Source organism: Chiloscyllium plagiosum, chromosome 36, assembly GCF_004010195.1.
Source record: "Chiloscyllium plagiosum isolate BGI_BamShark_2017 chromosome 36, ASM401019v2, whole genome shotgun sequence".
Classification (NCBI taxonomy): domain Eukaryota; kingdom Metazoa; phylum Chordata; class Chondrichthyes; order Orectolobiformes; family Hemiscylliidae; genus Chiloscyllium; species Chiloscyllium plagiosum.
Genome location: NC_057745.1, coordinates 7,335,101 through 7,353,779, shown reverse-complemented (window position 1 = coordinate 7,353,779; position 18,679 = coordinate 7,335,101). Strand labels below are relative to the sequence as shown.

General features: G+C 40.0%; 1 protein-coding gene across 1 annotated transcript in view; it reads right to left on the bottom strand.

Annotated features, from left to right (window-relative positions):
- slco3a1a (solute carrier organic anion transporter family member 3A1a) overlaps positions 1 to 18,679 on the bottom strand; it is a 182,895-nt gene that overhangs the window by 161,999 nt on the left and 2,217 nt on the right. Inside the window, exon 2 of the mRNA XM_043677221.1 lies at positions 2,940 to 3,405. Coding sequence (XP_043533156.1) covers positions 2,940 to 3,405 — 466 coding nt within the window. The remainder of the gene's footprint in view (positions 1 to 2,939; positions 3,406 to 18,679) is intronic.

The following is an 18,679-nucleotide window of genomic DNA, read 5'->3' as shown; positions in this document are numbered from 1 at the left end:
GACAACGTCTTTTCCCTGGGGTCGTGGAGTCCAGAACTAGAGGGCATAGGTTGAGGGTGAGAGAGGAAAGATATAAAAGAGACCTAAGGAGCAACTTTTTCACACAGAGGGTGGTACGTGTATGGAATGAGCTGCCAGATGATGTGGTGGAGGCTGGTACAATTGCAACATTTAAGAGGCATTTGGATGGGTATACAAATAGGAAGGGTTTGGAGGGATATGGGCCGGGCACTGATAGGTGAGACTAGATTAGGTTGGGATATCTGGTTGGCATGGATGGATTGGACCGAAGGGTCTGTATCCATACTGTACATCTCTATGACTCTATAAGTTTGTTGCTGTCCAGTGCATAACTGCAGGTGTGCAAAGATGCAAGTTGTAGATCCTAAGAATTTTAAGATCCAGGGAAAGTCCATTTGGCCACAGAGCGCAGTGGAGGCCCGGACGTTAAATGTCTTCAAGCAGAGATTGATAAATTCTTGATCTCGCAAGGAATTAAGGGCTGGGGAAAGTGCAGGTAAGTGGCATTGAAATGCCCATCAGCCATGATTGAATGGCGAAGTGGATTAGATGGGCCGAATGGCCTTACTTCCACTCCTATGTGTTATGATCTTATGGCCCAGTAAGCGATTTTTGTTTTATTGATTTCAACCACCACCTTCTCTCAACTGCATGGATATTGTGTACGAGAAATGCGAGGTGCTGAGAGAGCCAGCAAGCTGCTTGATCATGATTATGTTAAAATCAATGTTGATTGTGACTTCAGCTGAAATCTTATTCCTTTTCCAATTGGTACCTATGGTAATTTCAATCGATCTGATCCATCTGAAAGGTCAGGTAGGAGGTTAACCTCTCTCCCATTGAATGACCTGACCAGGAACAAAGATTAATGAGGAATTGTCAGAGGAAAAAAAAATCAAAAAAAGATGAAGGGGAGAGGGGTGAAGTAGGGGTGGTGGAAAGAAAGGGAAATCATACAAAATGGAAAGCACACTCCCAGCAGCTCAGTCAGATTGTCCCGTGTGTAATTTAATCCTGCAGACATTTCTTGAAATGCAATCTTGGTTCCTCAATGACACGAGTGAATTTTCACAAGGGTCTCCCACTGATCTAACTTAGTCTCAACCAAAGAGATGGGACACCCATTTAATTCGCAATAATGCACCAGTTTAAACTTGGCCCTTTAAACAGTAATTCACAATGGCAGCAGTGCACAACACATACAAGATGCACTGCAGCCACTCGTCAAGCCTTGTTCACCTGGTCCCTGCAAACCCCCAATCTCTCTTTCCAAGAAGAACAGGCACAGCAGATGCATCACCTGAAAGTTCCCCTCCAAGCTATTCACCATCCTAACTTGGAAATATATCACTGTTCCCTCACTGTTGCGAGGTCAAAATCCTGAACTCCATCCCTAACAGCAATGTGCCAAAACCCCAACAATTGCGGCAGTTCATGAAGGCAGCTCTCCACCACCCTCCCAAAGGCAATTAGGGATGGATAATAAATGTTAGGTTTGCCCTTATACCACAAAAATGCATCTCACTGGTGCAATGCCCTTCAAATGGCCTTAAAAATGATGGGAAAGGGATTCCTGGTGGTCCATTTTGATTGCAATAGTGCCACAGATCATCAATTTTATGAGGTTCCTTCGTGTAATGCTGTCACTCAAGCTTGTCCCCAAGTTCTCAACAGATTGCTTGTTAATATTGCCCATTCTGTTACAAAAATAGAAATTGCTGGAAAAGCTCAGCAGGTCTGATGGCAGCATCTGTGAAGAGAAACCAGAGTAATGATTCAGGTTTGATGACCCTTCCTCAGAACGGACTTCCTGTTAACTCATTTATCATTGTAAGCAATACCCTCCCATACAAAGAAATGCCTTTACAAATTCACTTTTTCTATTGAGGATAAACTCACTGATCCTGTACCCTTAGAGGGGAACCTACCTCAAAGGGAATTGGACAATTGGGCCTCCCATGATGTTGTAAGTAATGTTAATTCTAATTGAGTGCAGATCCTCCGTGGGGTCATGGATCCTATATTACCAGCTGGTCTAAGTTTATGAAGTATTTGCCAGGGTGACAGATATACTTTGATCCTGCCTCAGAACTCAAACCAAATTTGGAATACTCCAGTGATATAATCTGCCTCGTCCATTATTCCTTTCAAAGCATCTGTGAAATTTCCTTTCTGGAAAATGGAAGTAAATCCCAACTGACATTAAATATCTTAGAAAAGAGAAGATTGGGTTGAGGTTAGGGGTGGAGGAGTGGATGTGTAATCTGATGGAGTTGTCAACATTTATCAGAGATTTCAATGGGTACAAAAGAGAAAATGTTTCCACTTGTGGGAAAATCCAAAACTGGGGTCGGAAACAAACGAGAATCATCAATAAATCCAACATTTAGAAATTTGGAACTGTTTACTATAAAGAGTTGTGACAGATGTTACAGATCATTTTAAGGAAAGGTGGATGAACACATGAAGGAGAAAGGAACAGAAAGTCATGCCAATAAAGTTTGAGAGTGGGAGCATCCTTATGGAAAGAATAAACACTCCCACTAGAGCGGTCTATTTCTGGGCTGTAAATTCTACATAATTCAAATTTAATTTTAACACAAATTTGAAACCCCAAAATATGCCAATGGAAAAGGCTATGATGATTCAAATGATTTTAAATTAAAATGGTCTAAAGCTATGTTTAATCTCTTACAGGCTCCAATTTACTGGCTAAAAGAGGATGTGAATGTTTTGTAATGTCAACCAACTCCTATTTCAGTCAAGAAACCTGGCTTCATTTCTCAGTTAGGAGGCACAAACATCTCATGAGCGAAATGAGAGATGGCAACTTTTACTGATCATTGGCCTCATAATTATTACAGACAAGTATAACATGGTTAGAGCATCATCAAATTGAATATCTTAGTATATCTTACCAATATACAGAGAGGAATCCTTCCTTTGGACATGATCATCTATGTAAGACACGCCAAGAGGTTGGACTGGTGTAGCACCAATACCTAATAGGACTTGGGCTCCAATTAGTAGAAGGTACATCATGTTGGTAGAAGTCCTGTTCCTGCAGATTATCTTGGCCTCCTGTTCTTGGCTGTTTGCTGATATATTTGCAACACACAGGTCTCGGCCTTCTAGTCCCCAGGGAATCTCCCCAGATTCATACTTGTACTGGTGAGTTAGGAACTCCGGCAGGGCGGATAGCAAAGCCCCCAGGGCCATTACGATGCCCCCACATCCTATCAGGCGCGGCCTGTGCCCTCTTGCCCCAAAGTAGCTCACAAATAATATCAGGGCTAAATTTCCAATCTCAAAGCTGCTGGCAATAACACCAACGTCAGCGCTCTGTAAGTTAAATCTCCTCTCCAGAGTGGTGAGCACGCTAACCTGCATAAAGAAAGAAGTTCCAGAGTTACATGGAATTGATCATTCAACAGCAAGGCAGTAATCAGTCATCATACAATCAGGTAAATTTTACATGGCAGGCTAGGCCGGAATCAAAATGAAGCAACCTCCAGCATTCCAAATTACCCTCTGTGGAACTCCATGCAACAATGGTGTATGGGATTAAGAGCGCGAAACAATTTTTTTTGACTATCTTCTTCCCTGCCAAAGCCCCCTGTAAAAGAACTTGTCATAATTCCACACTACGTAGTGCCAAACTGGCACCCTTACCTCCCCTGGCATTGGGGATCAGTTAGCTCAGTTGGCTGGGCAGCTGGTTTGTGATAGGATGATGCCATCATTGTGGGTTCAATTCCCACACGCACTGAGATTAACCATATCGGTCCCACTTTCTCAGCCTCACCCCACGTCTCAGACCCTCAGGATAAATCCCCATGAGTCATCTCTTTCCAATGAGAGAGCAGCCCTTATCTTTTACATTATCCTTTGAATCTGGTGTTGGGAATTTAAAAAAAGAGAGACTGGTTACTGAATTTTAGCCATTGTGCCTTCGAATTGAGTCTAGACTAGGATGGAAGCCTATTAGTAGCTGGCTGTGGTTTCTAGTGAAAGATTACTGATACTCCATTGCTGGGCAGATTGAGACTTGCATTGGCGGACGTGCAATCTTTCAGAGAGGCAACTGATGCTTTGTCTACCTGTTCCCGCAGTAGGGCGTTGAAAGATTCCATGGCACTACCTGAAGAACAGAAGTGAGTTTTCCCTGAGTCTGGACTAATACTTATCCCTTAATGATCCATTCTGATTTGCATTCAAGAATCAGAACATGTAATCAATTTGAGGCAGAATTTTCACCCAGAGGGTGGTGGGTATTTGGAACTCACTGCCTAAAGGAATGGTAGAGATGGGAATCCTCACAAAGTATTTAGATGAGCACTTGAAATGCCGTAACATACAAGGAAACGGGCTAAGTGCTGGAAAATGGGATTAGAATAAATAGGTTCTTGATGCCAGGCATGGACACAATGGACTGAAAAGCTTCTTTCCATGCTGTGAAAAATCTACAACTCTGTAACAGTAGTGGCAATGCTTCATACAATCGTTCCTTGATTGTATAGTATGTCCTTCTATGTTAGTTTGCCATAGAGTGGAACAGTAAAACTGGAGCCTAATCATTGCACACTTTTCACTTCCATTTACAGAGATACACTTACAAACATTGTACCTCTAAATCCAAACACCACAACTTCATCTGCTCTTGTAGATAGCAGCATAAGTGAATCCCCAGGAAATAGTCACAACTTGATTTTATAAAACATTCATTCACAGGATGTGGGCATCGCTGGCCTGGCTGACATTTATTGCCCATCCCCAACTGATCTGCAAAAAATGCTGGTGAGCAGCCTTCTTGAGCGATATAGTCCTTGGGTCATAGGGACACTCACAGTGTTGTTAGAAAGAGAATTAAAATTAAGTACTCAATTAATATACAACAGACATATATTGGGATGCCCAGCGGTTGTGCCAGGTGGTATAGAAATGCAAATCTTTTGTTCTCTTGGGGCATGACTAATGCCCCTGCACTCTGGGCATGCCCTAATGTTAACGACATAGTTCACCCATATTCAAGTTTGATGTAAAAAGTCATTATGAACACCAGTTTATGCCAAATTTATGTGAAAACCGGAGTTTTTTTAAGAGTAAATCTTCTTTAGATTACTTCCTGTTACTACTTGATTTCTAAACAACAATCTCTCTTCCAAAGAAAACAAAATGGTAAACAGAGCAGAAACTTATGTAATTTAAAATTTGCAACTATGTCACCTCTGTGAATAATTGTTCGGTAGTAACTTTTCTCAATCTGCATCAAGTCAAAATGGACAGATTAGTGGAAATCCAAATAAAGATTTTGCCAAATTTGTTTTCAGGAAGCTGTAGGATGGTCTCATGACACCTCACCTTTTGGTTCTCTATTTAACTGGGTCAGTAAAGCACAAATAACAATCTTTTGGAACACAGACAGGGATGTGTTCAGATGCACAGTGCTAAAGTCTCATCCTGTGAAATTGCATACCTGATGTGTGTTGCCAGCTGTGACAATGCCTCATTTAGACTCATACTGATGACTTCCTGTCCATTCATATTAATAGTAGTGAACCAACTCCTAAGGCTCTAGTTGTGCAAGCTCTGGAGAATACACACATACAGATTTGAATTTAGTCAATACTGGTTATCTGCTGCTATTAGCTTGTGAGCTATCTATGGAGTTTAATCCTAAATTAATCTTGCCAATCTATATCAATCTCAAACACATCTTAACTGCAAATTAAATCAGCAAACAATGAACATAGGATTACTGTAATAGAATAAACTGTCTTTGCAACCTGTGTTATTTGTTTTATCAATAATATCCAACTACTATTTACACACTCATTAAGGGATACCTTTTAGGTTTTCACATAATCAAATTTATTCCCAATGAAGTAAAAGAAAATATAGATCAGGTATGGGCATGTTGACATTCCTCTATAGGCAACATTAACTCCAGTGTCAAAATCAAAAGCAGATGCTGGAAATTAGAAACAAAACAGAAATTGCTGGAAAAGCTCAACAGATCTGGCAGCATCTGTGGACAGAAATCAGAGTTGACTTTTCAGGTCCAGTGTTCCTTTCTTAGAACTTCAGTCTTTAGATTTAAGTGTTGCTAACTATCACTCTAAGCTCTTTTATCTGACTCCTTTGGTAACGGGTGAGAAATAGTTAATTCATTCAACAGCTTGCGAGGGCCGTAAAGGGAGACTGGTCATGTAAATATATTCCAAATTGGTTGAAAAATGACAGTCAGCAGATTCCAAACGTTAGCATTATTCACCCCTCGTCGTAAACCAGGTGGTACAATCCTGACAGATCCTTGATGAGATTTTACAGTGAAGTGGGTTCAAGGCTCATTTGATGGACTTTAACAAATACCCTTGATAGGTTATCCATCTCTCTGGACTTCAGTCTCAAGGATGTAATTAAAGACGATAAGCTGGATGGAGTACTAGCTATACCAAAGCTATTGACAGAGCAAACGTAGCAACTGGTAAAGGGTAAGGTGGGACTCATGTGTCACAAAAAGTGATTAATACCTTGAATAGTCTCCAGGTGAGGATGAAGGAAAACATTGTGCAAACAACTTTTATCAAAATCCTCGGTCTTACAATTGATCATAATTTCAACTGGACTAGCTATGTAAATTCTGTGATGACACCAGCAGGCCAGGACCCAGGAATTCTGTTGCAAGTAACTCCCCTTCTATCAGGAGTGTGATAGCATAGTCTTCACTCGCCTGCATGAATGCAGTTCATTACCACCTAACTTACTCAACACCATCCAGGACAAAGCAGTCTGCTGGACTGGGACCCCCCTCACAACCTTTTGACTCATTTCATTCACCACTGATATACAATGACAGCCGTATGTACCATCTACAAGATGCAGCAACTCACCAAGGCTTCTTAGACAGCACCTTCCAAATGCAAGATCTCTACTACTTATAAGAAGGGCAACATATGCGTGGGAACACCACCATCTGCAAGTTCCTCTCCAAGCCATACACCATCCACTCTTTGAAATCTATCACCATTCCTTGACTGTCATTGCCTACCGAACAACACTGTGGGTCGACTAACACCTCTAGGACTGTAGAGATTCAAAACTACAACTCGCTATCACTTTCACCAAGGCAATTAAGATTTCAATGTCACCAATGCCCACATCCCATAAAAGAAGAAAAACTCTGAATAACTATCAGTGATTGAGAGTATGGGGATATTGTGGAGTTGGTGAGGGGAGGCTACTCCTGCTGCCACTGGTTTCCTTAGTACAATGATGCAGATGGGCCAAATGGCCTCCCTAATCAGTGCTTACGATTGTAATGAACATTATTTTCCTCATGAGGGAAGATTCACAAAGTTAAAGCTTTATAGTCTGTGAGAAAAAGTTGACATGGATCTGGAGGACGCTTGGAAGAGTGAGGAACATCACTTATATTTTTAAAAGGATATATGTCACTGATGAAGTAACTTCTTGGCACAACTTCAAGAAAAACAAGAATAAAATTTGAACTGGGGAAAGACAAACAGTGTTTCAATTTTTTTATGCTGGTACTTTCTTCTGGTCTGGAAAACTCAGCTCAGAAGCATGGCAAAAGCAGACTTGACAGTATCTTTAAAAAGGGAAATTGATATACATTTGAAATGGACAAATTTGCACAGCCTAGGTAAATAATTTGTAATATGAAGTAAATGGATAGTTTTTGTCTAAGATCCAAATGTCTTATTCTGTGCTGCAGGTTCAATGATATTAAGTGACAACACTTCTTTACTCAAAGGTTGATAAATATTTGAAATGTTTTACCAGAATAAGTAGTGAATTGGGAAATCCATGAATGCACAATATAAAGCAGCATGCTGGGATGTTGAGTAGCAATACAAGAATGATACATTTCATTGGCTGAATCACTTGTTTCCCATCTTTACAATTTAATACAATCCTTTAATGATGACTGTCATCATTCAAAAATTGAACAGCTGACTGTACCAGTTACTCCAGTAGGTCAGGCTGACATCATAAGCAATGCTAAAAGCCAGAAATAAACTTTATCCAGCATGAATGCACCAACACACAGCAAAGGTAACTTAAAATGCAAGTTCTGTCTTTCTTAAAAGAATGCTCAAGCAAATTTGTAGGCAGCCAGCGGTTTACTGATTTCCCAGCATTATCACCCACTCCCATTTGGAACATCAAAAAGAAAGCTTTTATCCCTGGAACTGGGATCTTGCTTCTGATGTCCAACCCCACAAGCTTTATGAAGAATATTATGCAGAAGTGAGATGAAAAGGAACTAAGCACTTTGCCTCTAAATGCCTCATCAATTGAAAGGGCAAGGGCAGCAGCAGTACCAATTCTGTACTTAGCTGCTCACCAGCAGGAACAGCACAAGAGATCTGTGTGCTGTCATTCACGGATTACGGAAATGTACGTAAAACAATACTACATTTCTTACTGTGACCTCACAAATTAATCCGATTACAGCAATAAGCATTCATGACTGTAAAGGGAGGAAATTTGCCATTAATTGTGTATGTACCATGGTAGAATGTAGAATTGCCTTTCACTGACAAGGATTTGGAATCAATGAATGAAATTGGTTTTAAACTATCTGTGTGAATTAAACATAATTTTTAAAAATAACTCAAATAGCACAAGAAACTGCTTTTCCATCACCATAAGCTGCGTGAATTCTGTCGTAAAGAACTACATAGAATTAACAGCACAATGTCAGGTTACTCAGTCCAACTGTTCCGTACGAGCAGTGATGCTCCATTCAACTCTGCTCCCAACCTATACAATCCCTCTAACTCACTTCCTTATCTTTGCTTTTCCCTTGTATTTATGAAGCATCCTCTGAAATGCATTTATGTTCTTCAGCTCAGCACTTCCATGTTCTATATCCTTATCACTCTTGAGTTAAAGAAGTTTCTACTGAATTTTTAATTGGATTTAATAGTGACTTTCTTGCATTTATCATCCTTTATGTTTGACTGCATATAATTGAAAATATCTTCTCTATACTGAAGCTATTGGGCTTCTTCAACATTTAATGCCGCCTATTAGGTCACCCCCTAAACCTTTTTTTCTCAAGGTGATTGCATCATATGAAATAGGAACAGGAGTGGGCCATTCAGCCCATTAAGACTGCTCGCCATTCAGTAAGATCATGATGATCCAATCATATCCTTAACTCCACCTTCCTGACCATCCTCCATAATCCTTGACCCCCCTTATAGATCAAAAAATGTGTCTAGCTCAGTCTTGAATATATTCAATAATGCAACCTCCATTGATCCCTGGGATAGAGAATGTCAAGACCTAATAAGCTTTCGAGAGAGAAAGAAAATGTCTTCATCTCCATCAGAAATAGGAGGCTCTTTATTTTGAAACATAAACATATTTGATCCCAATTCTTTTCAGTCTTTTCTGATTGTCTTAAGTTGAGGAATTTGTTGACTCTTTTTGTATCTTCTCCAGTGCCTCTATATCCTTTGTGTAAGAAGACAACCATAACTGTCTATTACTTATTATGGTAAAAATAAACAGTCCTTTCCTGGAATTATTAATGAGCATCTCCCCATTCTCACCTTCCTCTTCTCCCTTTAGTACAAACTTATCTCAAGTTAAGGCTACGGGGGCAAAAACTATTGGGTTCATTTAAGAAGCAGTTGAATTATGTGATTGAGAGGGTACTGTCTAAATGGTTAAACTGGGTCAGCTAAATAGTCTTCCTTATCATATCCACCTCTTACTTTATATTGGGGCACAGGTTATTGAACAAGAATTAATATAGCATGATCCTTCATCATTGTTGCTGTTCACAAAATGTGAACAGACCTGCTGTGCATTTCAACTGAAATTCATGGCAATCTTGGGTCTTAATTCTCCACTTCAACCTGTTGAAGATTGTGTATTGTTCTAATAATCACAATTACAGGGTTTATAGCAGCAATTTTTGATATCTAGCAGAGGTACTGTTTAGCAGCATGAAGCGTAATTAGATCAGCTGATTTCAGATTCTGAAATGTTAAATAGAACGGCAAGGCTGTAAGATTAGTTAATTGATCCCAGGCATGAGCTAATGGTCCAGCGTGGGGAATCACAGACCTATATTTTTAGGTTCAAACTGCTTTGGTTCACTTATTGGTCTGTGCTGTACAATTTTAACATGGAATTCCTTCTCTAAACCTCTCCAATTCTCTACCTACCTCTCTTCTGCTTTAAGGTATTCCTCAAAAACCTCTATCCCTCTGTTCAAGATTTCCAAAATTTCTTTACTGCATGCAATGTCAAATTTTGTGAAGTGCCAGGACAATTTTCTCAACTTCTAGATAATATAGGAAATGCAAGTCATTGTTGATATTTTCCAGGGAGACAAGACTTGGGAATGTGCAGATACAGATAATGACCATTACGGTCCTTCTGTTCATGTCCAAAGTTCAAATGTACACTGTACTTCTCTCCAGAGTGTGGATTTTATTAATCCCAGTGCTGGAATAGAAGACAGTACTGAAGAATTGGTAAAATTATGGGATAAAATAATTCCGTGGACTCTACAGAGCTCTTTACCTGAATATCAGACGATGCTTCCAACTGCTGAAGCACCTCTCCAAGATGGCTAGAATGCAAAGTGTATTGTTATGGTGGTGCTGGAAAAGCACAAGGTCAGGCAGCATCTGAGGAGCAGGAGAATTGATGTTCTGGGCAAATTTGTTGTATGTGTATTGTTATTACCTGTCTGAAAGCATGGTAGTGTCAAGGTTCAGTCACTAGATGACTAATGCAGGAAATACACAGTCAAACGCACAGCTTGCTAACTGGAATTCTGTTTTAAAACTGTTACTATCTAACTCTGAAATTTCTTCATCCATGTTTACAGTTTCCCAATAGACTGCAATTTGCCAACAGTTTCAGCAGGCAGCACCACATCTCCTGTTTTTATTTTGGACAGCAGGCAATTGTGGTTCTTTCCTCTTCTGTTTTACAGCCTTGAATGCATCAGCCTACAAAATAAGATGGTAACTGATACCAGCAGAGATCTATAACTAAATGGAAATGCCCCACCAAGGATGGCAGTGACCCATACCTTGATCTGTTTTCATCCTAAGTTAGGGCAATCGAATACCATTTCATTTCAACTGTGTAAATAAAGCAACCAGGGCACAGTCGGAATTTGTCTCCATGGTTGGTCTCGGGAGTGACATTAAAATAAACAAACTGAAAGGTCTTGAGTTTGATCTGTGACTTGTAACAATATTATCCAGTGTGGAAGTAAAGGAAACCTAATGACCTTGATACATGTGAGGGAGGAGAATAAGGTAGTGCGGGGAGGATTAAAAGAAAGACTTCCATTTCTTTAGCAATTTACACAACCATTGGATGTCTCAATGCATGTTACAGGAAATTATATAGGAAATTATGCCCTAACTTAAGATGAAAACAGATCAAGGTATGGGTCATTGCCATCCTTGGTGGGGCATTTCCATTTTCATTTAGTGAGAGATCTCTGCAGATATCTGTTAGCATCTAATTTTGTAGGCTTTTTGACTTGCATTCACAGATGTAATACAGGAAACACAGCAGCTAATTTGCACCCCACAAGCTCCCTCCGACTGAAATGTAATGATGGCAAAATAGTCTGTTTTTCAGATGCTAATTTGAGGAGTAAATATTGATTAGAATCCTATGAATAACTCTTCTCCTGCTCTTCAAAATAATACCACATGGGATTTTTTCCATTTATCCTTCTATTAGATGTGGGTGTCATTGTCTGAGGCAGAATTTATTCTCTATCCCTAATTGTTCTTCAGAAGATAACAATGAACACCTGAACACTTTCTCAAAGTATTTGCAATCAATGCTGCAGGTAAACGCACAGTGAGCAAGAGAATCCCTGGGTTTTGACCGAGTGATAGCAAAGGAGCTTTGGCATACACCTGAGAAGCAGATGGGCCTCAGTTTACTAGCCCATGCATTGGATAGCACTTCCACAATGTAGTGCACCCTCAGCACTATACTGGAATGTCAGTCTTGCTGTGTGTTTTGTGCTCAAGCCCTGGAGTTGGACTTGAACTTGGGGCTTAGTGCAAAGAGGCTTTGCAATATGAATGATCTCATGTTGGGTTAGGATTGACAAATCTATGTGAGTGGAAGATTGACCACATGAACTCCTGACTGCATCAATCTCACCTCCATACACTGCCCTTGCTTGTCTATCACTGTCTCTCGCCACCCGGAAAGTGAAAGGACTTTTTAATACTCTGTTAGTTGACTCTGGACTGTCAAAAAAACGTTGTTTTTCTGATCTTCAAAATATTTATTAATGATGAACAAATGTATTCATAAGAAATGAACAAAAACACACACAATGCTGTTCAGTGATCTGATGATTTTTCTCTCTACATGAGTATGCTGGAAATTAATTCCAGGTCACTCCCAGAGAGTTGGTAACCGTACATTAAATACACAGATCTCCCCCTATATATTCTCCCATTCTGGAAGACTGCACTTTACAATGAACTGCACCAAAAGTGCTTTGGCAACAAAAGTATGTCAGGGGTTAGGGAACCCCAGAATGAGTAATTCACCTTGTCTTCCCAAAAACTGTCCACTATCTACTAACACAGGTGACGAGTGCGATGAAATACCCCCCATTTCCTTGGGTTCAGCTCCAACAACACTTGAGAAGCTTGACACCATTCAGGTCAAAGTAGTCACTTTTTAGGCACCACATCAATGAATGTTCAGCCCCTCCACTGCTCACATTCAATAGCAACAGTGTGTGTTTTCTACCTAAGGCAGGGCAGAAATTCTCCAAGGTTCTTTCGTCAGCACCTTCCAAACCCCTAACCACTGCCATCAAGAAGGACAAGGGCAGTTGAGACATGGGAACACCATCACCTGCAAGTTCCCTTCAAGACACTCACTATCCTGATTTGGAAATATCTCTCCAGTCCTTCGGTGTCGCTCGATCAAAATCCTGGAACTCCCTCCTTAAAAGCAATGTGGATCTACCTACAGACATGGACTGCAGTGGTTTAAGAAGGCTGCTCACTACTACCTTCTCAAGGACAACCAGTGATAAGTCAGTAAATGCTGGCCAGTCCATATTGTCCATATCTCATGAATGAATTGTAAGAAGTGAAGGTTATATCTCGTAAATGTCTCTAACCTATCTCTAACCCTGTCCATATGATCCTAACTAAGTTTGGACATACCAGCAACAAGCAACACACAAGTTCCAAGAATGAACTAAATAAAAACTGTGGTTAGTTAACACAAAACTTTATCTTTGAGCCTGTGGGTTAAAGAAGGGGGGAGCTGCAAAGGGTTAGAGCAGGAGAAAGTGAGATAAGATGAAGGTTCAGCAAATTGTAGAAATGTGAAGCGTGCTTTGTTCACTGGATCAATGCCTTGTGGAAAATGTTGGCAAACACTTAATTTTGTTGAATGAGGAGGCAGATAAATTGTGTCCCGCCATCAGCTTATTGCTAAATAATAAGTTTTGTGGTGCAGCGGTATATTACCTTACCTCTGGGCTAGGACACCTTGGTTCAAGTCCGAATCTGCTCCAGAGGTGTATCATAACATCCCGAAGCAATTTGACTTCATAAGAAAAGAACAAATAATGTGATAGTGCCCAGAATTTAAGCAAAATGATGTTCCCACTCTCTCCCTGCAGGGGAGAAAATTTCAGTGTGTGGCAGTCACAATAGTTGTGGGGACTTGGAGTAATGCAGGCAATAGATTGTTAAGATTACATTTCTAGCGTCGATTTACTCAGGAATTGTAATTTTCAGACTGAAGCGCTCGGTAGGAATGCACTGAAAATTATATTTGAAGTGATAACTTTAAATAGTTGCTAATCCCAACATATTGTCTGTTTTCAAAACAGAGTTGATTAAAATAATTTGAAAAGTTGCATTTTGTCTCTGCTGATTGTAACTAGGACCAAATCATATCTTAATTATTCATGATTTTATGGAAACAAAGCAGAAGCTAATTCTATTAAACTGCAGTCTTGAGCCAACATGTATTTACATCCAACAGTCAATTAATAAAAAGATAGAAACAGGAATTAATATTGAATAAATATTGCTGCAAGAAAAAATAACTTTTCCCTCATTGTATCACAAGGCTCGACCTAGAGCTGTACATTTCAAGAATACCTCACCCATGATTGACATCAGAAGAAATGCAGCAAATAATTACTGTAAGAGTTAGTGTCACACAGCAGTTCAAGGACTGTCCAACGTTTTTCATTACTTGATTGCAGCAATTAGCAACGTGAGAAATAATTACGAACAGCATTTGCAACCTTAAATCTTTAAAAAAAAACCTAGGCTCTGTCTTAGTGAGTCTAATGAAGAAACTCTTGAAGGATGATGCCCAGGAGCAACTTTCTCTTGTTTAAATATGTCACTGTTATGATTCCTGTGTCCTCAGTCCACCAGCGCTATTCTGCAGCAATCTAACTGCCTGTTGCAACTCGAAGGTTAATTCAACCAACTCATCTTCTCATTGATTTGAATGGAGTCAGAGCCATAACCACTAGCTGCTCACCCATTTCAGAGAGGGAGCTAATGGAGACAGTATCTTATATCAGGAGAATTTGGTGTCCTAATTTCCTGTCAAACTTTATGACATGGATATATATTTTCAGCAGGTTCCAGCCCATTTAATCCATTTCAATGTTGTTTAAGCCATTCTGTTTGCAAGGAAACAAACATATTTTGGCTAATTTTCTCAGAAGGCTTTTGTAGTTTTTAATGTCGGCTTGATTAAATGGATCGGGATGGATTACCACTCCAATTCTATGCTGCCTGTGACCATATTGCTTTCACTGGGCCCAGAATTTGCTATTAAATAAATGGCTAGGTTGATGTCACAATTCTCCGCAATGTATGAATTCTCAAGCAATGTGAGGCAAGGAAGACAAACCCTAGAATTGTAAATTGTATGTTTGGATGATTTTCATAAACGATACACAAGTGAACCTGTGAGAGACGATTTCGGTACAAACAATTGAGATGTGCATGACCCCAAAGTCTAAGGGGAATAGAGCCATAGGGGTAGGGTAAAACATGCTTCTCTATAATAAAGGACGAGACATCTGTACGGATTGATAAGACCACTCACGTTGACAGAGTAGAAAAACAAGTCCTTGATTGATAAGACCACTAACTCTGACAGAGAAGAATAAGTCCTTGACTGATAAGACTACAGGGTAGAAAAACAACTCGGGAAACTGTTGCAGACTTTGTGAGAATGTGAACCTCGTGACTCTTTAGAGCTATAGAGGGGAGGGACTTGTACTGTATTTAATCAGAAACATTGTTAGCCTGGGGCGCCTTTTTCTCAGAAGGGTGCCCAACTCTGCAGACTTGCTAATAAAACTTTGTTTTCCTGAATTTGTCTAGAGCGATTATTGAGAAGCGATTTTCGTTTCTAACAGAACCCTTGGTAGAACAACAGTCATTTCTAAGCCAATATTACAGGCTGCTACAAAACTAAGAAGTTCTCAGTAATAAAATATTGTATTGTGTAAGATTAGGTAGGGTTTAAAAAGATATGGGCCAAATGCTTGCAATTGGAACTAGATTAATTTAGGATATCTGGTCGGTATGAATGTGCTAGATTGAAGGGTCTGTTTCTGTGCTGTCCATCTCTATGACTCTATGATATATAGACTCACTTGTCTTCTACACAACATATCAGTGCTCCAATACAACCAATTCATTAATTTCCAAGTGTTACTGTTTTTCTACTTGGTTTTCCCTCTGGATTGTTCATTCCTGTAGATCGTTAGACATGCTGAGAAGGACCTAATGCACCAAAATCCATCTTCCAGTACATTGGCGGACTTGGTTATAAATAGAAATCCAGAGATATTAGCAATGCTTCACTGTTCATTTGTCAAGAACACAAGTGCCGATTCAGATGCAACTCAACACACTCCATTCACCGGGAATATTGACATGCAATACTGGTAGAGAAATTCACTCATTTTTCTGTTTCTCTTTTCAATGCAACACTCTCCCAAACACTTTCCCCACCTGGACTTCAATTTTTTTTGTTAAAGTTTAAAGATAGTAACAGCTATCATTTGATTACCAGGATTTTCTGAGCTAACGGTTTGTTCGTACCTGGATTTATCCGAAACATAGGAAAAACAGTAGGCTATTCAGCTCCTTGATGCTGTTCTGTCATTCAATTATATTGACTTCAACTTGAGTACTACTTGCAGTTCTGGTCACTTCATTACAGGAAAATGTAATTCCACTAAAGAGGCTACAGAGGAGATTCACAAGGATGTTGCCAGGTCTGGAAAATTGTAGCTATGAGGAAAAATTGGATGGGCATAGTTGTTGAAGTAGGGGAATCTAAGGGGAGCTTTGTTTGCGATGTACAAGATTGTGAAGAGCTTGCATAGAGTGAATTGGAAAGGCCTATTTATCTCAGCAGAGAGTGACATGGGGATGTTGATTTAATGTAATTGGTGGAAAGGTTAGAAGGGAGATTAGAAAATCTTCTTACATCCAGAGGGTGGTGGGGATCTTGAACTCCTAGCCTGAAAAGGATGGTAGAGGCAAAACCCTCATCTCCTTTAAAATGATGTGGATAGGCACCTGTAGTGCCATAACCTGATGTAGACCAAATGCTGGAAAGTGTTATGAGACTAGGTGGTCCACCTTTGGGATAGCAGAATATAACGGGCTGAGAGGCCTCCTTCAGTGCCGCATATACACCATGAATCTGTATGGCTGGCCTGTGCCCAATTTTCACCTACTGCCTTTGCTCTATTTCCTTTGATAATCTAACCTAACAAAATCAAATGATTGTGATTTTGGAGAAGATTTGTAGCTCAGGTTGTGTATCAGGTTCTAAATTAGCTAACTGAGCTGGTAGATTTGTTCTCAGATGTTTGATCACCATGCTAGGTAACATGATTAGTGAGCCTCTGATGAAGTGCTGGTGTTCTGTCCCTCTTGCTACTTATGTGTCTTGGTCTGTTATGATGGGTGATATCATTTCTGGCTCTGTTTCTGAGAGATTGGTAAATAGGGTCCAAACCAATGTGTTTATTGATGGAGTTCCGATTTGAATGCCAGGCCTCTAGGAATTCTTGTGTGTCTTTGTTTAGCCTGTCCCAGGATGGATGTATTGTCCCAGTCTGGTGTCCCTCATCATCTCTATGTATAGATACTAGTGATAGCTGATCATGTCTTTTGTTGGCTCATGTATGGAAAATGGCCTTAAAAGCAAATGATCTCAGACTTAAATTTTTCAATAGAGCCAATATTGATATTCTTGTTGGAAACAAGTTCTAGATTTCCACGATCCATAATGTGGAATGATACTTCTGAATTCACTTGTAATTGGTCTCCTTACTTTTAAGATTGTGTTCTTTTGATGGATGTATCCATCAACAAAAATAACTTTTCTACCTATCCTATTGATTCCATGAATCAAATTAAATACATTGTAATGCAAGAGAGAAGAAAATGTTCAAGCAACTGCCCTCATAAACTAACCCTCTGAGACCCTCAGTGAGCAGCAATAACCACCAGGCCATATGTGGTCAGCATCTGTCCTTATTAACTTGCCTTCAGCTGCATCTGATAACTATGCGCACAATATTTACGACTGGCAAAAGAATCGGTTGTGAAATGCGAGAACACTGTCCTGTGCAGTGAACAGTTATGATCTTGAGTGCACAGACTGAAAGTGTGGCAAATTCAGTTGTGGCTTTTGAAAGGGAATTAGATCAGCTCTTGAAGGGGGAAAAGTTGCAGGCCTACGGGTAAAGGACCAGTGAGTCAGGCTCAATAAGGTGCTCGTGCAAGGAGCCAACATAGACCTGACAGGCCAATGACTCCATTCCGTGCTGCAACTGTTTCAAGATTCATGATTCACTAAAGTTACAACCCTACAGACTCTATGAAAATCTGCAAATGCTGCAATTGAACTTCCATAAAACTGCTTTGACAGTGATGAAGAGTGAAATTAAATATCCTCAAACATTAGCTGAGATTTTCCAGCTCTGACGTGTGCTAGAAATGCAGGTTTGGAAACAGCATTTTGCAACCTGTGTGTTGAAGCGTATACATATAGAGTCTGCTGCTGAACATGCTGCATACTACTGAAATGAGAAATGTATATTTGTAACTGGGTCAGTTTTAATGATTTGCGAAGCACTAAGTTTCCAAAGGAACTGCATTCTTTACTTAAAATGCAAGGATTTGCAGGACTATGATCAGGGGAGTGGGACTTTACTGTTAGCTCTTTCAGAAGGTTGGTATAGACTGGATGGCCTGATTAGGCTGCTTGAATGCCAATGATTCAATCAATGTAATTCCAAACTGGGTACTTTAAGTATAATGGGGATGGATAGTGCAGTGAGTTGAAATCCACCTTTCATCTCTTGGCATCTCTTGGGCACTACTTCCGCCATCTCTTGCTGAGATTAAGGACTGCACTGTACTTTCTAATGTCTGCATGTAAGGCAGGACCATTGGCCCGTAAGAGAGGCATGAAGCAAACAGATTTCTTTGAACTTCCTACAGTTTATATTGAGCTTGACAGCATTGTATGTTTTCCTTTGCGCTGGGACTAGGCTCCTATATTTACAAACACATTACCTAAATACTAATCTGTT